The sequence below is a fragment of the Sprattus sprattus genome, assembly GCF_963457725.1.
Source record: "Sprattus sprattus genome assembly, chromosome: 3".
Taxonomy (NCBI): Eukaryota; Metazoa; Chordata; class Actinopteri; order Clupeiformes; family Clupeidae; genus Sprattus; species Sprattus sprattus.
This window is the reverse complement of record NC_137922.1, coordinates 810,001-833,968: the sequence shown is the minus strand read 5'-3', so window position 1 is coordinate 833,968 and position 23,968 is coordinate 810,001. Positions and strand designations below refer to the sequence as shown.

At 44.5% G+C, this 23,968-nt stretch overlaps 4 protein-coding genes across 4 annotated transcripts in view; 3 read left to right on the top strand and 1 right to left on the bottom strand.

Moving 5' to 3' along the window:
- Positions 1–844: 844 nt before the first annotated feature.
- On the bottom strand, positions 845–3,125 carry rpl31 (ribosomal protein L31). Its single transcript, XM_080834078.1, has 5 exons — positions 3,095–3,125; positions 2,243–2,346; positions 1,907–2,032; positions 1,445–1,557; positions 845–906 (listed from the first exon to the last, which is right to left on the bottom strand). The coding sequence occupies exons 2-5, from the start codon at positions 2,344–2,346 to the stop codon at positions 875–877; spliced, it is 375 nt and encodes a 124-aa protein (XP_080690204.1). The 5' UTR covers positions 3,095–3,125; the 3' UTR covers positions 845–874.
- Positions 3,126–4,127: 1,002 nt separating this feature from the next.
- Positions 4,128–5,394, top strand: lipt1 (lipoyltransferase 1; the record flags this gene model as incomplete). Its single annotated transcript, XM_080833845.1, has 1 exon — positions 4,128–5,394. The coding sequence occupies exon 1, from the start codon at positions 4,252–4,254 to the stop codon at positions 5,392–5,394; it is 1,143 nt and encodes a 380-aa protein (XP_080689971.1). The 5' UTR covers positions 4,128–4,251.
- Positions 5,395–6,239: 845 nt separating this feature from the next.
- Positions 6,240–21,475, top strand: eif5b (eukaryotic translation initiation factor 5B). The gene is made up of 24 exons (XM_080835236.1): positions 6,240–6,343; positions 9,508–9,612; positions 9,707–9,785; positions 10,190–10,964; positions 11,255–11,469; positions 12,015–12,165; positions 12,340–12,432; positions 12,536–12,622; positions 12,741–12,812; positions 14,147–14,436; positions 14,837–14,944; positions 15,073–15,183; positions 15,829–15,896; positions 16,185–16,326; positions 16,454–16,585; positions 16,866–17,048; positions 17,388–17,549; positions 18,068–18,199; positions 18,787–18,918; positions 19,275–19,351; positions 19,606–19,770; positions 19,936–20,074; positions 20,299–20,460; positions 20,549–21,475. Exons 1-24 carry the CDS (start codon positions 6,309–6,311, stop codon positions 20,654–20,656), a joined length of 3,723 nt encoding a protein of 1,240 aa, XP_080691362.1. The 5' UTR covers positions 6,240–6,308; the 3' UTR covers positions 20,657–21,475.
- A 964-nt stretch (positions 21,476–22,439) lies between these two features.
- arhgef7b (Rho guanine nucleotide exchange factor (GEF) 7b) overlaps positions 22,440–23,968 on the top strand; it is a gene marked incomplete at both ends in the record, with an annotated part of 27,683 nt that continues 26,154 nt past the window's right edge. The window contains 2 exon segments of the mRNA XM_080835217.1: positions 22,440–22,604; positions 23,854–23,937. Of these exon segments, the coding sequence (XP_080691343.1) occupies positions 22,440–22,604; positions 23,854–23,937 (249 nt within the window).

Here is a 23,968-nt window from a genome sequence, read left to right as displayed (position 1 = left end):
ATTCCGTTCTAAAATCCCTTGATTAAAAATATTGCCATCATGCCCAATCTTGTTACTTTTCTTGTCGTTTTTAAGAGCACAAAAAACAGCACCCATCGGTCTGAATGCTCCAATCAATTTAAAAGCAACATCATGCAGCAGTTTGCTACTAAGCAACTAGTTTAGGCATCTTCAAATTAGTTTTTTCTGTGTGCTCATGTGAACAGACGAACACCAGTCTCACCCAATAGCCATGGAGGATGGTCAACATGTAGTTTTGTGGTCTGCTGCCAAAAGGAAAAGCTTTCACCGCCCATCACCATCTCACCAGTAGGCATTTCGGTAAGCCTCTCGCACTGTCAATTGGGCTGTTGGTAGCATTTCTAGGATTGTGCACATCCACTTTTAGACCAAAACTCCATACTGCTGCTTTACATTGCAACATTGTTGCAAATCTTATATGGGGGCAGACAACATCTGACGAGATGGACAGACTCATTAATGAATGGAGACAACCTAGCATAGATTCGTTCCTTTGATTCAGAGCTTTATAAAGATAATCACTTATCAGTGTTTCATTGAAAGAAATAGCACATGGTTCTCCTTTGATTGTGCGCATTTGCAGAGGAATTTGGGTAGAATTTAGACTTTGCAATGTAATGTATTTTAAGAAAATTGGGAAAGAATTTTTTCAAACCCTTGTCATCTCCAGGCTAGTATAAAACTAACAATAAAAAGTACTAAAATACTAGTAGACTTTGTATTGTTTGAACAATAGTATTTCAGCTTGTCAAACGTGTGTATTTGGGTAGAGATCACCACCATCAGTCAGACAAGTTAGAGAGAAGAAAAAAAAACACCAGAATTCTATTTTAGAAATTTATTTTACCAACATTTAGTTCTCGTCAACGTTGACCGTCTGCAGACCTATAAAGAGAAGACAAATTGAATGTCAGCGTGACAGCCAATGGCAGCAATACTCAACCAATCACCTTGAATAAAACATGTTCTAGTTTCCTTGGTCAACTCCTTTCACAACAGTAGGAAACTTTAAAAACTAATTTAAGATCCAGACATGACTGCCCGGTGCAAATGCCAATCATCTTCACTTTGATTTGATACAAAGGCAGCTGTGACGCATGTAAATGGTAGTGAAAATACATTGTTCCATTACTGAACTGATTTCTTCATATGTGATTAAATAGCTGTGGTTGCACACTGAATGAAAATCCTTCAAAATACCCATAGAACAAATCTGAGGGGAAATATTGACCTCTTCATCCACAGTAATCATGTACAAATGAACCCCCTTAATTCCTTAGTCATCACAAGCTAGTCAAGTGAACCTTGCATTTTATAAATACCAGTTATTTCTACACCAAACCCATGATGCTGGTTTTGATGGCCCTCTAGTCTTCCAATTAAGGTACAGAAGTGTCAATAGTCAAGATCAGGAAACACTCACCTTTGTATGTGGTAACGGGGACATATGTGACCAATGTGTACAGTTTGTTGGGAGAGTCTTCGTCCTCATTACGCTTCCTTGACAGGCGCACCCGCATGCGGTAGGGGACGTTCCTAGAAGTGCAAGGCAAACCTATTAAGACACTGAATTACATGCTAGACACACAACCAGAGCACTATAACACTACGCTAATCATGATCAATGCCCACCGAGATGGCAGTCAAGACTTTCATTTGTGGTACTAAAGTAATGAAATGACCTACCTAATACCCTCCATGGTCACCTCAGCATTTGACTACATAGACAATGTGTTTGAGGCAAAGTTTTGTTTATACTATTTTACTATACTAAAGTTCCTTTGGACAAAAGCATTCTACCAACTACGTTAAGATAGAATTATATGGGGGTTAGAGCAAAACTCTGGCCGCAACCATCTGATGACTTCCACAGAAAGTCTCTTACCTCACTCCTTTGGCCCAAACTGCCTTGTTGAGGCGGGTGTCAATACGGACGTCGGGTGTTCCCATCTCCTTCATGGCAAACTTGCGGATCTCTTTAATGGCGCGAGGAGCCCTCCTCTTAAATGAGCTGAGGAAAAGAAGTTGAAATGTGATGTGACCAGACAGGAGAGCCATCAGGCCACAGAATCATTTGGTTGACAAGCACATGCAACCAGGTGTGTGATTTCTTCAGAGTTAAATAAACGGTCAGTCTGGTGCAACCTGCATTGCCATCATGCATTTTAACGCCCACAGCAGGGCCTGCCTTGATGCCGTTTATGATAAAATAATTACTTACATTCCATGGATGCGTTTGTGAACGTTGATGGTGTATTCCCGGGTCACCACCTCATTGATGGCTGAGCGTCCCTTCTTCTTCTCACCCTTCTTGGTAGGAGCCATCTAGTGACATTAAAAAGCCAGCATTTGACACGAGATCGTTCATTATGCAGTTTCCTGACTTAAGTCGTCTCAGGTCTTTAACTTCCAGAATATTTCGCCCACTTGAAAAACAGCTTGAATCAAGACAACCAAATGTAGATTAGAGTCTTGGTGTAAAACGTCACATTAACGGGGTCGGAAATGTTCGCTAACTAGCTTGCTATGCAGCAACCTTGATGTAATCCTTAACAAATACATTGCAAAACACATGTTTTGTGCATAACTTTAATTAGCAGTTACTATAATTATGCATTTACGTAAGAACGTGCGAGGATGGATAGCATAACAAGGCTGATGTTAGCTAAATTATGTATAGGGCCAAAGCCGCCATATCAATCAGGTTGCTGGCTCAGTTAGGTAACGTAGTAACTCAAATTATGGACCTCAAAACTATCCGGCACATTGAGCCAAACACAAGCCGTTTGTTAGTGTGCTTTATTTCGCAATGTCGCGGAATACTACAAAACAAGCATTAAGCAAATCGGTCTCAACTAGCCGTCTGGCTAGGAAGGGAGCAAATCTACCAGACATGGCCTGCGCTTTCACTCTTTTTGTTACTGAATAAGAGACTACAACAACACAATAATCACATCAGGCGAGTGATTATACATTAACATAAGTATTTCGGGACTTGATATAATTCAAAAGAAAGTATTTTACTGACGATGAAGCTGGATTTTACCAAATGAAAACTGCAGTATGTACATACCTCGAATGGGGAATAGCAGAAAGGAAGTAGAAAGGAATTGTGGGTAAATTAAACCCAACAATCAACGTTGGCTACCGGTTCAAAGAAATGATGACCTTGTCAAAGTAAAAGTCACGAAAAAGCTCTCTCCAAAAAGTCAACGTTCTCAAAAATAAATAGGACAACAAATATTTGACAAGTCACTTACTGTTTGGGTTAGCATACCGCCATCATCCGGCCCATTCACAGTCATCTGTAAGCAAGTTATTGTTTTTAACAAACTGAGGACTATATCAGTCCATTCCCTTATTTACCGGACTACCGCTTTGAAGTGTATAGACAATCCTCCTCTGCAAAGTGTCTTTGAAGCAATATTTTCATCTCTCTGTTCACAACAAAACGTGTCTGCATTGACACAAAAAAGCCCATGTCTACATTAGGATTTAGTTTATTTAAACATTTTACCATACATTTTCACTTATTCATGTAGGTGGGAGTGGAAGGTTTCACATCATCAAGAATTATATTGCATTACTGTGATTTACTGGGACAGGATGAAGAACCTCCAATTGTAGAGAAGGGCTGTCATGAATGTATTGATTTATAAGTCGCCATCAGTCAAATGAGCAAATACAGTGTGGGCTTTTCCAGTTACAAAAACAAAGTATTATTTTTCATACACATTGATCATTCTGTGTCTGCAACAAGACATCGACAAATAGACCATGGAAAATTACTTAATTGTGGATTAATATTGGCTACTTCTATTGGCAAAATGAAAGCTAGGGGCTAAGCCTATGAAAATAAAATATGTTTTTCTTATGTTGGGAAATGGTGCAGTCTTATGGCAAGTTACTTGAACAAAAGTAGTATCCTTAACAATCCACTACATTTTGGAACTAAAATTACCAATTGTGTCAATATACCAGTTGAGGTTTAAATGATTTAAACTTTTTAAACTTTTGCACTTTTATTTTAATATAAAACATGTAATGCATTACCCGGAAGTGTTCAAGACTGCTACAGTACCAGCCGGTTTTAAAAATGACTTTGATTGACTCATAACTACTCTTTGGCTGGTTTAAGCATTCGTTTGATGTAGTATATAGATATATTGTTTTATATTATCATTCAAGTATAGTTGAGTAATTTCGTATTTGGTTTAAGGACTTTTGGAAATGATGATTACGCGTACTTTATGTCACATGTGTTTGGGGACTCGAAGCCACACTCGGTGGTGGACGTTACGATTTCACAGTACATTGCCCACTACGTTTGCAGATGGTGAAGCAGGCACCATCATCAAATCAGTGTCTACAAACATTTTTGAAAATTTGGCTTTGGAAGATTGGATTCATGATAACGTCGATCTTCAGAAACGAAGCATACTTTACCTGTGGAGGAATACGCCGACAGTTGTCATTGGCAGACACCAAAACCCATGGCAGGAATGCAATCTCAAATTGATGACAACGATGGGGATGCCACTTGCAAGAAGACGCAGTGGTGGTGGCACGGTTTTTCACGATTTGGGCAACATTAACATGACGTTCTTTACGTCTAAGAAAAATTACGACAGACACAGAAATCTTTCTGTAGTGACGAACGCCTTAAAAACGCTGCGACCAGGACTAGATGTGCAGTCAACAGATAGATTTGACATCTTGCTCAACGGACAGTACAAAATATCGGGAACCGCTGCCAAACTGGGTCGTAGTTCTGCCTACCATCACTGCACGTTGCTTTGTTCTGCAGATCGATCTGTGTTGTCATCAGTACTTAAAAGTACTTATCAGGGAATCAAGAGCAATGCCACCGCAAGTGTTCCCTCTTCCGTAAAAAACCTGTTTGACGAAGACCCTACTTTGAACTCTGAAACCATAATGATGGCTCTTGCGTCTCAGTACAACATGGAATTTGGATTTGATAGTCCTATTTATGCTGTTGATCCTGGTGAAGAAGAGTGTTGGCCAGGTATTCAGAATATGGCCCAAGAACTTCAGACTTGGGAATGGGTGTACGGAAGAACCCCAAAGTTTAGTGTTTGCACTAATTTCGATGTCCATAGTTTGTCATCGACCGCCAATGTCACATTAAATTTGGACATAAAGAATGGTCTCATAGAAAATTGTGTGATTGACATGTCCACAGAATGGTTGCCGAAAAATGTATCGGAAGAGTTTGGCTCATTTCTGAAGGGGTGCAAGTTCTGTCCGAATGAAATGGCAATGATGGTTGCAGCTTTTTTGAGAGTAACACCCTTGGGTGAATATTCTTCCAGAATGTATAGTCTGTGTGAGAATGTCATTGCAAGAGTGTAATGGAATTCAATAAACTAACGAATGAATGCAAACCACATGTTTCAGGTTCATTTATAGCCCAGTGAATAAACTGATGGTCATCGTGTTGCTATCCTTTCCATTATTATCTGTCTTGGTGGAACTGCACTTGTAGGATTACAGATTCCAAAGATCGAGCTAGGCCCAGGTTAAATTATTCTTACGATAAAAGTACAGTAGGCTATATATCAATATAATTAAAGTCAGTTTGCCACTACTAAATCAAGGTGAAAACATAGGGAATCTCAATTCAATACTTAGGCCTACCTCCTTATAGCAGCAATAAGTAGTTCTGTTCCAAACTAGCAAACTTACTACCTAAAAGGCATGCAAAACCCTTGCAAACACCACCAACAGCCCAGTTGCCACTGATATAAGCTTGCCAACACACTAACTGGTTTCTTTTGGAGGAATAGCTGGCATTGACATGCAGTGAAAGCCTTTCTTCCATTTTTGCAGGGTGTTCAATCCCAGAGATGCCCGGTCTATCTGTCCTTCACATGGCCATATGCTATCAAAATTATTTGTACCAAAACTAGTTGCCTAGAAAACCTTACCTCAAAAAGTGTCAAATTGTTGCATAGTGTTGTTTGTTCCCAGTGAACTGACAGCATGTATGAACATCTGTATTGTTAAAATGAATTACTTGCCTAACTTAAAATTGGCTGTCTAAATCGACAGCATAACACATACCGTTTTTTTTCTTGCTGAATCGGGTGTTGGCCACACTGAGACCAATGTATTCCTCTGAAACAACTGAACAACCGCGCAAACTTTACGTGCATAAATGTACTGTTTAAAGAGCGCCTGCGCAATTCTTCTGCGACCAACCATATGTGCTGCTGTGAGCCAAGCTGTATCGGTTTGCAACGAGGACACATTGAAGCACAGAGATAATGGGGAAGAAACAGAAAAATAAAGGCGAGGACAGGTACATTATTTTTAAAGTTCATTCTACCATACCTTCGCTGCTACAAAAGTATTATTAATGATGATGTTATCCATACAAATGGAGTTAATATCGGTATTAGCTGTGTGTATACCACTGACTAGCCACCTAGCATAGCTAGCCATGAGTTCATGTGGTGGTCGGTACCCGCTTCGATAAGCTACCGCTAGGCCTGATTCTTAGTGCAAGCAAGGTGGCTAAATTGGCTAATGCTAGATAGATGCCAGACAGTTGAAAAGCGAAACAATCTGAGAGTGTGTCATGCAATGTGGTAATAACAACAGGGTTAAACATCCATGACGTAGATGGGGAGCTAAATGTTTAACTGTAGCTAGCTAAGGATTTCAACATGATGTCAGCTAGCTAAAGTGTCCTTATTGGAGAGCCTCGTCAACGTCAGTTAGCTAGTGTTAGCCTTATGGTGTCAGTAGTCAGGTTGTTCGCTAATTCAGCGGTCTGTCTTCATCTATTTGGTAAAAGCTAATCGGCGAATGATACTACAACACTTTGTTAGTCAGTACAATAACGTGAATGTGTAAGCCTGACATCACTCGGATCTTGTAAGTCAGGAACGATACTTCACTGGGCACAATACGTAGTGTAGGGACACCTCCACTCAACATGCTCTTGTGCAACATCATCTTTTTTCATTGTTCTGCCAACGTTGACTCGCATTGTGCAGTTGTAGCGAACACAAGGATGGCATGTGCACCTTTGTCCGTTTGGATGGGCTTTACCTCGCCGGGGTCATTGCGTAGGGACTGACTCAGGGACCGAGTTTGACAGCAGTTGAACCGCATCATCATTTAGATGGTTCGTTCATTTCAGAGCATCCTTTATAATCCAGCCCGAATACGGGCCGAGTATAATTAACTGAAGGGTACTGTTTTTTGAAAGGTTGAAGTTAAGAATAGCTATCTTACACCAAATAAAGGTTATGACGTGTTGACAAGTTATGTGTTTAGTGTTATGAGATTGCCGGTCTGTGCCATGACTATTTATTCCGAACGAGGCTTTCTGATGATTGTAAGCGGTGATGTATTGAAACATTCTTAATCTCTTAAACATGCTGGTCTTGTCGTTGTATAAAATGAAATGTAGCAATCTTGTATTCTCAATAGGAGTTGGCCCCTGGTATTGTCACCTCTGTTCACCGTACAATGCAATTGTTTGCAAAAAGCAAATAGTCAAATGAATCAGTACTTTCATCCTCTGGTATGGCCCTAGACATATCTTCACTTGGTATGGTATGATCACACTACTCATTTTATTCTCAGGTTTGTAGTTGTACATAGCAACTGTACATACGGCCCGGCATCATGAATCTATGTCGCCAATGTTGCCGTAATTTATAGTGGATGTGTGTTGGGGACCAATTGCATTGTGTGTCAGCAGTGCCCAGTCCCACCCTGAGGTCAAAATCCTGCTCTTTTGATGTGTCTCTTCTCTCGTCCGCTGCAAACACACACTGATGAGCCTTGGATATAACATTATGGATCCCTAGTGTGTCATGACTCATGACCCAATGTTATTGTTTCCCATGTCAATAACATGGCCTAGGAGGGCTAAACTTAGTCTGAATGCTTAAACAGATAAAGAGCTAAGAGAACTGGGTGATCAGAGCCTTTGCTGGAGTTGGTTAAGTTGATTGGTTACTAGTGTGTGTTGGGCGACTGGACTTACCTGGGCCGGAGGGTGCTGCTCATCCTTCTTTACTTTGACTGCTAGCGCTCAGGCTAACGAGCGCTAATGGTTTGCTGTCACCCACACACTGGCTGCACTCCAGGAGTCAGCATGAAGGCCAAGATGCAGCTGTTGGCTCCCAATAAAACAGCAGGCTGTGGAGTTGAGGTCCTGCTCACAGCACTGTCAGTGAGGTGTGTGTGGTATACCAGGGCACTGATGGCATTCGCTTCTGATCAGATAGTTTTATTTATTATTTTTTGTGGCTGATTGAACTTGAGGAACTGGTCCAAGTAATGGATGATGTTGAGCAATGATTCTAACTATTATGTTATGATGTAAAGATCCATATTCAAAGCGGTTTTCATTTCCCATAGATAGATTTTATGCTGCAGAAATATTTCAATTGAAATACTTCCCATTCACAACCTCGATTTGTGTTGACTGTCACAGCTATCACAACTGATGAGATGGGACTTGAACTGAGTAATGGAAGTATTTGTGACTGTAGTAATGTGATAAAGTAGACAGAAAGACAAAAAAAATGTGATTTCTCCTGTTGGTCACCCATTTCCTGTACCTCATCAAACCTTTAAAGCTATCAAGCCTCCCTCTTAGACAGGGGTTATTGAGTGGGGCAGCCTGTGGGCTGGTCTTTAGGACTTTCATCAGCCAGTGTGATGGGATGTGGCCTATGTGAGAGGTGCTCTCCTGCTGATGCAACATGCATGCAAGGTGCCACATACACCCGCTTTTATAAGCCGCAGGGCTCCTTGCTGCTTCATTTTCTCCAGTGCTGATGAACTGCCCTTGGTAAGAATGTGGCCTCTGCTTGGCCTCATTTGGCTAAGCTGTGTCCTCTTTTTGTGTGTGTGTGTGTGTGTGTTTGTTCATATTTGTGGGGGCTGTAGTCCTGGCTGCCAAGCAAGTCCATGTAATTTTCCAATGATGATGATGATGATGATGATGATGATGATGTGTGGTAGAAAGTGACTAGTGCTGTGGGAGATCATGGCCAGATATGTAGATTGCAGGTGTACAGCAGCATGTGCCAAGCGCTCTGCAAGGTTGTCAGATGTGTGTTTCACAGACACCGCTCATATCCAAGGCTGGGGCTTTAGCTAGTCCCCGATAACATGTTACGCAAGCTACGCTGGCAGATACGTTTCTTGTTCTCACCTGCAACAAGCGAAGCCATTGTGTTTTGTCACAATTTAGTCATAATTGATTATTGTTTGTCATTACAATTTTTTTTTATTACATTTAGTTGGAGTTAATATGTTTGGTCTTTGTCTATAATTCAAATAAATGTCCATGGAATTTTGTGACCAGTGATCTGTAGCACATGGGATCTGTCCGTGTGACAGACGACAGATGAAACTTTAATTTTGCCCAAAGTGCAAATGCGTTGATGTAAGTGTGTTGTGGTGTCAAAGATGATATGTGACATTGATATGTTTCAGTGACATCGATGCCCTAACTGCTGAGATCGAGGGAGCCGGAGCAGCAAAAGACCAAGGAAAAGGAAAAGGCAAAAAGAAGAAGGGCAAACAAAAAGATGAGTTTGAGTAAGTCCTCCTTCCCTCACATTGGCTCAGACACATGCTAACATCCGCTTAGGAAGTGTCCGAGGTTTTTACCCTCTCCTTGCTTTTCCTGCAGTGAGGATGAAATCCTGAAGGAGCTTGAAGAGCTGACCTTAGAAACCGGTGGAGGAAAAGCCAACAAGGAGCCACCAAAGGTAACAGAGAGGGGGGCCTCAGAGATGGTTCATGTGCTGCAAGCTCCAGCCCATTTCAGAAAGGGGCATTAAAACCCTCCCTATAGCCAGAACCTTAGGACTGGAATAAGGTTTTCAAATATGAGCCGTTCTTTAATTGGCTACCGTAGATACTGTGTTGAGACGATTGAATCAAATTGATCACTTATTAGTGTTGAGTAAGCTGAGGAATAATCTTTTGTTTTATTGATTATTTCGTTTTGTTTGATTTGAGTGGCTGATTGAGGAACAGCAGTTTCAAAGAGGTTATTCTGCTGTGTAAATCATGTCATGTAATATAATGTAAGTAACATGATGACTATAAATAAAACGAAGTCTGGCTGATGATACTTCTATATTATAATACTTTAAAATGACTCCTGCAGAAATCTGACAGTGTAGAGGAAATCGATCCTGCGGCCCCCAAGGAGAAAAAGAAGACCCGCGGGGGCAAAGGGAAGCGGATCAGCCTAGAGGAAGAGGAGGGTGATGAGGAAGGTACGGGTGCGGCTGGTGTGGGCTCGGACAGCGCGTCCCGGGACCAGAAGGCTGCGGCGACGGCGGCTCCTAACGCTGCTCCTGCCGCTGCTGCTGGTGATGATGATGATGAGGATGAGGGCTCACGGCCGTGGCAGAAAGCCAAAGGAGGCAAGAAAGTCAACTGGAAAGCAGTCTCCGACTCGGAAGAGGACGAGGAGGACGGAGAGGCCCAAAAAGGAGGAGCAGGAAAAGGAGGAGCAGGAATAGGAGGAGGAGGAATAGGAGGAGGAGGAGGTGGCGTCAAAGGAGAGGAAGATGATGACGATGATTCTGAGGAAGAAGCTGAGGTCCAGAAAAAGGCTCAGAAGAAGCCGAAGGGGAAGGGGAAGGCCGCCGACAGTGACGAGGAAGAGGAGGACGCCGGCACCTTCAAGATGAAGACGGCCGCGCAGAAGAAGGCGGAGAAGAAGGAGCGAGACCGGAAGAAGAAAGAGGAGGATCGGGCCAAGCTGAAGAAGAAGAAGGAGGAGGAGGCGGCCACCACGACCAAGAAGGAGGAGCCGCCGGCCGCGGCGGAGGCCAAGGCGGGCGAGGAGGTGGCAGAGGAGGTGGTGGCAGAGGACAAGAAGCTGGAGAAGATGCTCTCTGAGGAGCAGGAGGCCGCCGATGCCATGGGAGAAGGTGAGGGACCAGACACACAGCGGATTGGTCATGACACACACATCTCCACACACAGGCGTAAACGCATAAAGACTATCTAGTGATGGTGTGAGGAGAGGTGTTTAAAATGAATATGTGCTTTCACACACCCACCTTTCCAGGAGCAAAGAAACCCTCCTGCCAGGTCTAAATGCTTAACTAGAGCTTTCTGGAGTTTCTCTGTTGCACAGATGTATTCATGATGTTTTAACATATAGGGTGTCTCTTGAGGAGCACTTGAGTTACTGTTTCTGTTTGATGTCCTTTCTCAGAGGAGACCGAGGGGGACAAGAAGAAAAAGGATAAGAAGAAGAAGAAAGGGGAGAAGGAGAAGCCGGAGGAGAAGAAAAAGGGCCCGAGCAAGTCTGCAGTGAAGGCCATGCAGGAGGCGCTGAAGGCCATGAAGGATGAGGAGGAGCGGATCAAGCAGGAGGAGGAGGAGCGACAGAGACGCATGGAGGAGGCGGAGGCCCAGAGGCTGGAGCAGGTCAGCACACACACACACACGCACACACACACACGCACACGCACACACACACACACACACACACACACACACACACACACACACACACACACACACACACACACACATCACACAACCAAGGGAAAGATGCTATTCAGAAAGTATTCAGACCCCTTGACACCCCCCCCACACACACACACACACACACACACACTCATACACACATACACACTCACACAAACATTCTGTTGCAGCCTTTAAGTCATTTAAACTGTGAAAATAAAAATAAAAAACATGTTTCACCGGTGAAGGGGTCAGAATGTTTTAAGAATCCACTGAATCTGCACACAAATCCACTTATATTTGAGGGAGTGCGCATACACAGACACAAGCGTACACACACCTCCACACACACACACACACCTGCACACATCTGCACAAACGCACAAATCCCATGTGTGCAGATGTGTAGTGTCGTGGGTGACATTTTTGATTCCGTCCCGAGGCGGTGTTTGCCATTCTTTGACTTTGGCATAATGGTGGAACTGTTTCTTTTCTCATCTCAGGAAAAGCTGGACGCCGAGCGGAAGGAGAAGAAGAAGCAGAAGGAGAAGGAGAGGAAGGAGAAGCTGAAGAAGGAGGGCAAGCTCCTCACCAAGGCCCAGAAGGAGGCGCGCGCTCGGGCAGAGGCCACGCTGGAGGCTCTGAAGGCTCAGGGTGGGTGTCTTACCTGGTGTCCATGTTGCGCTGGAGAAAAGTGCCTACCACACTAATTCATTCAAATCGAAATGTGTGCGGTAAGGTTTTAATGAGATGTGACGATCGATTACGGGCTAATGTTCAGGAGGGGTCCTTGAACTTGACCTTGACCTTGACTGTGTGCGTCTTTAGGTATCGAGGTGCCATCCAAAGACTCAATGCCAAAAAAGAAGCCTGTCTACTCTGACAAGAGGAAAAAGAAGCCTGTTGCTCAGACTCCTGAAGGTGATTTCCAAAACACACACACACACAGAGTTAGAAGTCAGTTGTGTGTGTAGGTATTGGCTAGATGACTTCTCCAATCATCATTTAAATATCTTTCTCTCAGAGACCTCACAGGTTACCTCACCTACACCAGAAACAGCACAGCCAATCACAGTCAAGATGGAAGTGGACACGCCCAAAGTAGAAGCAGGTAATTTGATCCAACACTTGGCTTAAGCCACTCACATGTTCCTTTCTTTCGGTTAATGACTGCATAAGTACTTTAAATGAATTGGGTCTGTAAATGTTGTGTCGTTGTTTCTTCCCAGTAAAAGAACAGAAGCCGGAGGCTGCAGATCTGGATGACTGGGAGGCCATGCTCAGCGATGGAGAGGAGAAAGGTGCCTCTTTTTCCCCTTTTGGCTCTTTTGCCCTGGCCTGTCTGAATGAATGAATGAGTGAATGAATGAATGAATGAATATGATAGAGGAGCTCTTTGGCTGTCTTGCTATAAGTGGGAGTCATAGTTTCACTTTCAACCCTTGGCTATTTTCAGCATCATCATTCTGTGTTACCCAATGTAAGCCATTTGTTGTTGTTTTTTTTTTTCAGGGCAGTCAGGACTATTTAGATGTGCTAAAGTTTCATATATTATCTGTTACTTTAATATTAGCCTTCATATTGAGATATTGAGGGAAAAAAATGTTTTGGATACCTTTTCAGATATGCACATACAGTACTATGTCATCTAATATCAGAGCCATGATGGGGAAACATTATGGCTGAGCAATTTGTAAAAAAAAAAAACCGAAATGTTTAAATAAATATAAGGAAATCTGCCAGAAACTGAACTAGGGCCTTTTTCTCAACTATATATTTTATACAGAAATCATTGAATCAATACAGACCCACTGTGTCAGTTCTTAGTTGTTGCACTGCTCCCAGGTCTGTGTTGAGGATGTGACGGAGAGCTGACTGGAGTAGGGTTGTATCTTAAGATGGTGGTTCACTCATGTTCCATCTCCCTCCCTCCCTCCCTCCCTCCCTCCCTCCCGTTCTCTCTGCTTCTACCTGTTCCATCTCCCTCCCTCCCTCCCTCCCGTTCTCTCTGACTCTACCTGTTCCATCTCCCTCCCTCCCTCCCGTTCTCTCTGACTCTACCTGTTCCATCTCCCTCCCTCCCTCCCTCCCTCCCTCCCGTTCTCTCTGCTTCTACCTGTTCCTTCTCCCTCCCTCCCTCCCGTTCTCTCTGCTTCTACCTGTTCCATCTCCCTCCCTCCCTCCCGTTCTCTCTGCTTCTACCTGTTCCATCTCCCTCCCTCCCGTTCTCTCTGCTTCTACCTGTTCCATCTCCCTCCCTCCCTCCCGTTCTCTCTGCTTCTACCTGTTCCATCTCCCTCCCTCCCTCCCGTTCTCTCTGACTCTACCTGTTCCATCTCCCTCCCTCCCTCCCGTTCTCTCTGACTCTACCTGTTCCTTCTCCCTCCCTCCCTCCCTCCCGTTCTCTCTGCTTCTACCTGTTCCTTCTCCCTCCCTCCCTCCCTCCCTCCCTCCCGTTCTCTCTGCTTCTACCTGTTCCTTCTCCCTCCCTCCCTCCCTCCCTCCCTCCCGTTCTCTCTGCTTCTACCTGTTCCATCTCCCTCCCTCCCTCCCTCCCGTTCTCTCTGACTCTACCTGTTCCATCTCCCTCCCTCCCTCCCTCCCTCCCTCCCGTTCTCTCTGCTCCTACCTGTAGAGCCAAAGAAAGTCCACATCGAGGTGAAGGAGACTCGGCAGTCCCAGAAACCTGCAGCACCAGAGGCCCAAAACGGCAGTGAGGAGGAGGACGAAGATGACGACGAAGATGACGATGAGGAGGACGAAGAAGAGAGTGACGCAGCAGAGGAGGAGGTGAAGAAGCCGTCGACGCAGAGTGCCAAAAAGGTCGAGAAGGAGCCTAGCTCAGACTCCAGCAGCGAGAGCGACTCAGACGATGGACTCACCAAAGAGGAGCGACTCTACGAAAAGGCCAAGAGACGTATCGAGGTAGTCATGTACCCACACACACACACACAAAGTACATTACTATATCCACAGATGTATCAACTGATTTAATTACTCATTCTTTTTAGTTACTCTTGTCTGTCCTCATGTACTTAAAGGAGTAGTCCACAATTCTAATCCGGTAAATTGTCAGTGAAATGCTCCTTACGGTCCTAGCTGTCCGTTCTCCTCTGGTGTTTGTACACAGCCCGGCTAGAAAATGGCTGGCACTGAGCCGTACACTATTCCAGGCAATCAGCATGTTGCTTCAGGAGCATGGAAGGAAGGGGTGTAATTTGATTGGCTCCTTGAGAATGGACCTTTTGAGTACACACTTGATTTTCCTGAGATGTGTTTTTGAAGGTGTTTGACCTGAGCAATTGTATTCCTTGTGATTCCTCAGAAACGGAAACAGGACAACCTGAAGAATACTAATTTTGACCGATTGCGAGCGCCAGTCATCTGTGTCCTGGGCCATGTAGACACAGGAAAGACCAAGATCTTGGATAAGGTGTGTGTCTGTGTCTGTGTCTGTGTCTGTGTCTGTGTCTGTGTCTGTGTCTGTGTGCTCGCTCATATTATTAAATGTCTATGTGCATATAGCCTGTGCTAAGGTAAACCCTGTGTTTCTGTGTGCAGTTGAGACACACAAATGTACAGGACGGTGAGGCTGGAGGAATCACCCAGCAAATCGGTGCCACAAACGTTCCACTGGACGCCATCATCGAGCAGACCAAGATGGTTAAGAATGTAAGAATCTCATCAAGGCATTTCAAGTTGCCAGTGCTGCTTTGTCAGCGGATGTCCTTGGTCTTTCTGCCAATGTTCATCCTCTTGCTAACACCATCAGACTCTAGCTCCATTAGCCCATGCTTTAATAGAACAGTAGTTAGGCTTCTGAAATGCTCCTAGGATGACATCTACAGCCTTCCATCCACATGTGCGGCTGCCATGTTGGATTACTGGCTTGTTATGGAATCGCTGAAGTAAGTTACGGAATCTCTGAAGTAGGTTATAGAATCTCTGAAGTAGGTTATGGAATCTCTGAAGTAGGTTATGGAATCTCTGAAGTAGGTTATAGAATCTCTGAAGTAGGTTATGGAATCTCTGAAGTAGGTTATGGAATCTCTGAAGTAGGTTATGGAATCTCTGAAGTAAGTTACGGAATCTCTGAAGTAGGTTATAGAATCTCTGAAGTAGGTTATGGAATCTAGGTCCTTCTGTGTCTTATCTTTTATTTCTATCATTTAGAACCTACTTCCTTTGTGTGTGTCAGACACTTGTGGCCACCCATGCGTGTGTGAGAATACATTAATCGTCCACTTACACTGTGTGTGGGTGTGTGTGTGTGTGTGTGTGTGTGTGTGTGTGTGGGTGTGTGTTTCCCCCCTCTAGTTTGACAAGGACAACATTAAGATCCCTGGGATGCTCATCATTGACACGCCAGGCCACGAGTCCTTCAGGTATGCACACATCCCCTAATGACACACCCCTGAGTACCACGTGTAGCGTAAGGGTCAAGGGCACTTAGAATTGGCGCAGGTGAGGTTCTGTGTTGTGCCTCTGAGCCAACCAGGCCTTTTACAAATATTTGTGTGTGTGTGTATGTGTGTCAGTGTTTGTGTGTGTGTGTGTGAGTGTGTGTGTGTGTGTGTGCCAGGCCTTTTCCCAATATTTTGATTGTATTGTGGTAACTGGAGATCATTCTCTAGTGTGTGTGTGACCTGTGTGTGTTGTCCTTGTGTGTTCAGTAACCTGAGGAACAGGGGCAGCTCTCTGTGTGACATTGCCATCCTGGTGGTGGACATCATGCACGGCCTCGAGCCCCAGACTCTGGAGTCCATCAACCTGCTCAAGGAGAAGAAGTGTCCCTTCATAGTGGCACTGAACAAGGTGAGGTCATCAGTACCCCGTACCCATGGTGATGTGATGGAATCTCAACAGAAGAACTTCCTCTCCATCTGCTCTACTGAAGTGCTGTTGAGCAGCTCTGACCCTGTGTGTTGTGTTGTGTGTTTAGATCGACCGTCTGTACGATTGGAAGAGGAGTCCTGAGGCGGACGTGGCGGCCACACTGAAGAAGCAGAAGAAGAACACCAAGGATGAGTTTGACGAGAGGGTCAAGGCCGTGATATTGGAGTTCGCCCAGCAGGTCAGAACCTCTCCCTCACACCTCTCAAAGCCCTCTGCAAGCTCAACAGGGATCACTGTACCCAGCTGTAAAAGCACTCACTTTCTGGATCAGTTTTTTGATGACTCGCTGAGGAATTTGATGTGAAAAGTTGTTTTATTAGGTCCAATATGTACATTCAGAAGTGTCACTTGCATTCAAAATGGCCATAAACAACTATGTGTGTGTGTGTGTGTGTGTGTGTGTGTGTGTGTGTGTGTGTGTGTGTGTGTGTGTGTGTGTGTGTGTGGTGTAATCCCAGGGTCTCAACGCAGCCCTGTACTTCGAGAATAAGGACCCACGCACCTTTGTTTCACTGGTGCCCACCTCTGCCCACTCGGGAGACGGCTGTGGCAACCTGATCGGGCTGCTGGTGGACCTGACCCAGACCATGCTAGCCCGCCGGCTGGCACACTGCGACGAGCTGCGGGCACAAGTCATGGAGGTGAGGTCTCTAGAGCTCCCGTGTCTATCCCATTGCTGTCACGTCATCACATCACTGCAATGGAATACAATATGAATGGCTATGATGTTTGATCTTACTATTGCATTTACATTTTGGATGATCAAATAACTTCTGTTGAATCTAGATCTGGATCTGTTTGTCAGTATTTTGTAGTATTTGAGAACATTTTTAAAAGAATCCACTAGACAAGACAACTTGAAACATTAATTTGCCCTCAGCTATGGATGGGCTATTTGACTGTGAGTTTGTGATTTAAATACTCATTTGAACCTGCATTGAGCTGTCTGCATGTGTGGGTACCAATGTGCCCATCCTCAGGTTAAAGCACTGCCTGGCATGGGCACCACCATAGATGTGATCCTGATCAACGGGACTCTGCGAGAGGGTGAGACCATCATCGTGCCCGGGGTGGAGGGGCCCATCGTCACCCAGATCAGGGGTCTGCTGCTGCCACCGCCCCTCAAGGAGCTCCGGGTCAAGGTGGGCATGCGCCCCACGCACCTTCACCCAGCGGGGGGTTAAAACATGACGTCATTGTTTTGTGAAATGGATGAATACTAAAAATATGTACATTTGTTAAAAGACTTTTAGTAATGGCAATACAGAAAATGGCAGGTACAAATGGAAGCCCAAACATTGTTAAAAAGACAAACAAGGTTTGAAGACTAATATGACTGAATTTGACATGTGCCTGAATGCTTTTCAAATTATTCTGCAGCACACTGAAATGTCAACTGCTCTTGTGTTTAATGTGATAATCTAGCCCAGCATGACCAGCTTCACAGCACCTTATGGACCATGTAGATAAAAAAATCAGTTTGCGTAGTCTGTGTCCTATACTTTAGACTCCGCTAAACATTTAATGAAGGTCATTGGTTAAAAGTATTTGCCTAATTATTTGTATCCTTAAACGCTGCACATTCTGTGACCTGTCTTTGTCTGTGCCCTTTTCAATGTTCCTCCCTTGTCTTACTTCCGTTCCCCCTCTCTTCCTCCAGAACCAATATGAGAAGCACAAGGAGGTGGACACGGCCCAGGGCGTGAAGATCCTGGGGAAGGACCTGGAGAAGGCTCTGGCTGGCCTGCCCCTTCTGGTGGCCCACAAGGAAGACGAGGTTCCCGTCCTTAGGGTAAGATGGCCCCTGGGTCCTACACGTCAGTCTGTGTGCTAGTCTAAGGGTAAGATGGCCCCTGCGTCCTACACGCCAGTCTGTGTGCTAGTCTAAGGGTAAGATGGCTCTGGGGTCCTACACGTCAGTCTGTGTGCTAGTCTAAGGGTAAGATGGCCCCTGGGTCCTACACGTCAGTCTGTGTGCTAGTCTAAGGGTAAGATGGCTCTGGGGTCCTACACGTCAGTCTGTGTGCTAGTCTAAGGGTAAGATGGCCCCTGGGTCCTACACGTCAGTCTGTGTGCTAGTCTAAGGGTAAGATGGCCCCTGGGTCCTACACGCCAGTCTGTGTGCTAGTCTAAGGGTAAGATGGCCCCTGGGTCCTACACGTCAGTCTGTGTGCTAGTCTAAGGGTAAGATGGCCCCTGGGTCCTACACGCCAGTCTGTATGCTAGTCTAAGGGTAAGATGGCTCCTGGGTCCTACACGCCAGTCTGTGTGCTAGTCTTAGTAGGCCCTGTGGGCTGTGAGCATGTCTGGATTCTGCATGTGGGTCTCAGTACTGTGCATGTTTTCTCAGCGTGTATCTGTGTTGCTCGTCTCATGCAGGATGAGCTGATCCGGGAGCTGAAGCAGACGCTGAGCTCCATAAAGCTGGAGGACAAGGGCGTGTACGTCCAGGCCTCCACCCTCGGCTCCCTCGAGGCCCTGCTGGAGTTCCTGCGTACCTCCAAAGTGCCTGTGAGTAGAAGCATGCCTCCTTAGACTACATGTGTGTTTACCTACAACAACACACGTGTTCAGAGTGACTCTGAGGACACTACATGCGTGTTTACAAACAACACACATGTTCAGAGTGACTGTGAGGACACTACTTATGTGTTTACCAACAACACACATGTTGAGAGTGCCTGTGAGGCATTCCCAAAATACGTGATTAGCGACTTAAAGGTCCCAGAACTTTTAGGTGAAGGATGGTGTTTGGATTGGGCTTTTATTAGGAGCGGTAATGAACGAGCTATTGCCTCCCTCTTTGCACTGTGATGCCTGCAGTGTTTGGCTGTTGTATGATGCCACTGTCCTCTCTCTGACTCCAGTATTCAGGCATCAACATCGGCCCTGTACACAAGAAGGACGTGATGAAGTCCTCCGCTATGCTGGACCATGATCAACAGTAAGTGCAATGTGCTGTTGATGGTTCTGGGAGAGACATGTAATTGGCAATTAGTGTTGTATTACTTTTAGTTTGTAGTACTCTTTGTATGTCTATAAGAGTGTGCTGCAGTCTGTGTGTAATACATGGGCCTGTGTGTGTGTGTGTGTGTGTGTGTGTGTGTGTGTGTGTGTGTGTGTGTGTGTGTGTGTGTGTGTGTGTGTGTGTGTGTGTGTGTGTGTGTGTGTGTGTGTGTGTGTGTGTGTGTGTTGCAGGTATGCTGTGATCCTTGCCTTCGACGTGAAGGTGGAGAGAGACTCGCAGGAGATGGCTGACAGTCTGGGTGTGCGCATCTTCAGTGCCGAGATTATCTACCACCTGTTCGACGCCTTCACCAAGTACCGGGAGGACTACAAGAAGGCCAAACAAGAAGAATTCAAGTGCGCAACTACTCTCACAGTTTACAAATGTAGTGAAATAGTTCAGGTCGAAGACAATTTCGGTTGTATAATATGCCTATATGAAGAGGAGTAGGTCACTGTCATTCCAAAGTCCACTTGTGTACAGTGCTGTGACAGCTCGTCCCTTCCCCTCTCCCCTGGTAGGCACATTGCTGTTTTCCCCTGCAAGCTGCGAATCCTGCCCCAGTTTATCTTCAACTCCAGGGACCCCATAGTCATGGGGGTGATTGTGGAATCTGGGGTCGTTAGACAGGGAACGCCGCTGTGTGTACCCGGAAAAGGGGTAAGTGTGTTCGGTGTGTATTTATGCCAGTGCATACCCTTTGAAGCTGCTCAGTCTGAAGAAGAAAACACCTCTAACAATCGAATGCATCTCTGGCTATTCACCTTAAGTATCAATACAACTAGACTATCACTAGCAGGTAGTCGTCGCTGGTAACCATCAGTGACCATGGAGGACTAAGGTGGAGAGAGATAGCTGAATGATGGCGTGTCTCTCATTTGCAGTTTGTAGATATTGGCATCGTCACCGGGATTGAGATAAACCACAAAAACGTGGATTCTGCCAAGAAGGGTCAGGAGATCTGCGTGAAGATCGAGCCCATTCCAGGAGAATCGCCCAAGATGTTCGGCCGCCACTTTGAGGCGACTGACTTCCTCGTTAGCAAGGTAGGTGGTACTCATTTTGGGCACGTGATGTGTTGTGCTGGTTGGTTAATGAGTATGTGACCCTTCTACGGTGTTCTTCCTTCCTCAGATCACGCGCGCGTCCATCGACGCACTCAAGAACTGGTTCCGTGACGAGATGACGAAGAACGACTGGCAGCTCATCATGGAGCTCAAGAAGACCTTTGAAATTATCTGAGTTCAGGAGAAATGACTGTCCGTGTCCGCAGACTTGCCACACACACACACACACACACACACACACACATACATACATAGGCAAAGACCCTGTCTCTCTTTGCACACTCCTGAGATTACGTCTCTAATGAAGGAGACCAAAGGGTTTGATACACACACACACATCTCACACCATCAGACCATCATGGGGGTATAGCAGTCGGAGACTAACGTACCCCTCCTCCTACCCTGCATCTGGGTGGGGATTGTAATGATAAAGCAAGAAAATGAAGTGAAAAAAAGTGTTTTCTGTGAGAAACCGAACTATTTCCACTGTTTTTAACAGTGACAGTTAGACAAACAATTACACACTATTCCAATGTGCCTGTTCTTCTGACTCCTGAGTTTTTTAGGTTGTTTTTTTCTCTATTCATTTCATGGCCGCCCTCGGCCTGGCTGTGACTGACTCAAGCCTGCTTCTCTGTCTGCTCATGACGTGAAGGGAAGGGCCAAGGGGACTGGGGCTGTGGGTACCTCACTGAGATACATACACCCTCTGGGGTTTTAGATGTTTCAATATTACCTTCTCAGTGTTTTTCCCTATAGATCCCCTCTTCTTTTTTTTTGGAATGCAGTTATTATCTTAGGGGTTGTTTTAATCTACAAGGTATCCCCACCCCCCACCAAGAAACTGATCGGAGTGCGGAACTCCAGCACTCAGCATCCCATGATCCCTGTGGTCTGCCTTGTGCCTGTTGGGTGTTTCTATGAGGACTGGGCAAAGTTATAAAGGCAACTCTCTAACTGAGCTGAAATGTAAAGGAAAAGATTAAAAAAACGAATAATCAAATACCAATAAAGAAATGGCATTATTTATAGAAAGGCCCAGGCCTGAGTTGTTGGTGACTGTTGTGATCACATGGATTCAGTGTTCAGAGTTAAAGACCCCTGTTTCCTGCTATATAAATAGAGACATTCTATCCCATGGCCATGTCATGATAAAGAAATCAGCAGTTTTTTTTTTGTAATCACTCAAACAGGACTGATTATAAGAAGTCTGTTGCACCTAAGGGCTGATTCGATATTACCACCGTAGTAGCACGTGTCACCCAGCAGGGGGAACCAGTCTACAGTGATAAACAAGCACTATTATGACAAGTGAAACTAGATTTATTCTTTAATGTTGAAGTTCGGATGATTTTTAAGAAGTTGTCGTTCTTAAAATATTTCGGAAAATTGAATATGGCAAAATTAGTAGTGAAATTTTGATGTGACGTTTAGATTAGCGCTTATCTTATCAATGTAGACTAATATGAACAACATGGAACCAACAAGCACATTTTAGCTCAGCACAACAAAGAGTTGTGTTTGAGAGAATATCCTCAATATGGCAACGTTGTTCATGATATTCAAAAATTACAATATGTTGTGACTGGCAAATTGCACATGTACAGATCCGACCAGAAACGAATTAATATGATGTATTATACATTCAGGCTATGATGTCATCTGCCTTAACACCACAAACAGCAGCTGATTCAGGTTCACTTGGATACCGGAGTACAGTTAACAGCGGACAGTTCAGTTGACAGTTTGCCACAGGGAACCGTGGAGCGAAACTAGACCTGCCAGACAAATCTAGGCACATCGTCACAGCGTCCAGGAGGAGGGATCACACTGGGAGAGAGGGCTCCAAATATCGCACTCATGTAGCCGGTGGTAGATGTTGTTTATAACCGGTCGGTTTTAATCTGTTGGACTTTTATTCGGTTACGGTTTTGTGATCGTCCTTTGTGAATGTGACCATGAATTCCGCTGAACAGACAGTTACGTGGCTTATTACATTGGGTGTCCTGGAATCCCCGAAAAAGACCATCTCAGATCCAGAAGGATTTTTACAGGCATCTCTCAAAGATGGGGTGGTCCTTTGCAAGCTGTTGGAACGACTGCGCCCAGGGTCCGTCGAGAAAGTAAGATCATATGTAGGCAATATATGTTGGACACCCTATTTACCTTAATGTATTAACGCACCCTGCTGTCAAGGCTTGCTTCGCTTATGCTTCACCATGATTCTCTTGCAATGGGAGAGTTGGTTGGTCTAAATCAAATAGGTTATGGTGCTGATAACAGGAAATACCATCAACCAGTCGTGCATAAGCACGAGCGATAGTAACCTTACAGATAATATTTAATATCGTGTAAACCGTACTAGACCTGGAATGAAGTGAATTGTGCTACAGCCTATCCTTTTCCGTCACTTTAGCATAATTGTATGTCGTTAAGTAAATCAATTATGGTTCATGAGTCCCTTTAAATGCCAAGGATATCTGTGTTCTATTATACAACTTAAAACTGTAATAGAGTCTCTCTGATCAGTATTTAGGACATTTCCTTTAGATCAACACCCTTTAGGGGTTCATCCACATGAGCTGGCCGCCATTGTCAGAGAGATCATTTGAGGGGAGGAATACCCCAAATTTAAAGCGACAGTAACCTGTTTTAGTTATTAAGGCTCAATAACAAGTTTATTCAGCCCATATCAGTGTTAAATAGAAAACAGTCTGGTCGACCTTTCTAGTTTATTTGGACAATAAGTACATTGACATCTACCAACAAAATCCTCTAGGGCTGCATAAGAAAAAAACCCATTGCAATTTTGAAATTGCCTCCAATTACAGCAACCTATAATAATGCCTATGACAAATAACACACACTAAGGTATTATCAGCACATTTCACAAGTTGCATGGGCTGTTTTGCAGATTTGTAAACAAGCCAGCTAAACCAGAATAATTCTCCAATATAATATAATATGATATCCCATAAAAATACAGTGATCCGAGCAGAGGCATGGACTGTTGTTAGTGACATATACATATAATCAATTGTAGCCTCGTCTTGCATGAGTTCATGCTCCTTCATGGTTTTTTAAAACGTTTTAGTGTAATTTTGCACATCAACCCCATGCATTCATCCAAGCAGCGAATGAAGAATATTAAGGAAACGTCATTTCCTCTTTTTCCAACGCCTACTTCCCGATTCTTAAGTTATTTATCCATGCAGATTATAGTATTATTAAAGTATATGTAATATGAAGCATGCAAGTTATAAAATACAGTGGTTACGGAGTTTGGAATGACAGTGAGCTCTGGAGTTCCCAAATTGTACAAAAAAGTACGGATCGGGATTGGTAACGCGGTTTGCTTTTTCATTATCACAGATTTGCCAGGAACCAAGAAACGACTCCGACTGCCAGACCAATATTAGAGAGTTTCTCAAAGGCTGTACTGCATTTCGCGTGGAGGTGAGTGTCAGTGTTTTGAACCTGTTGTCAG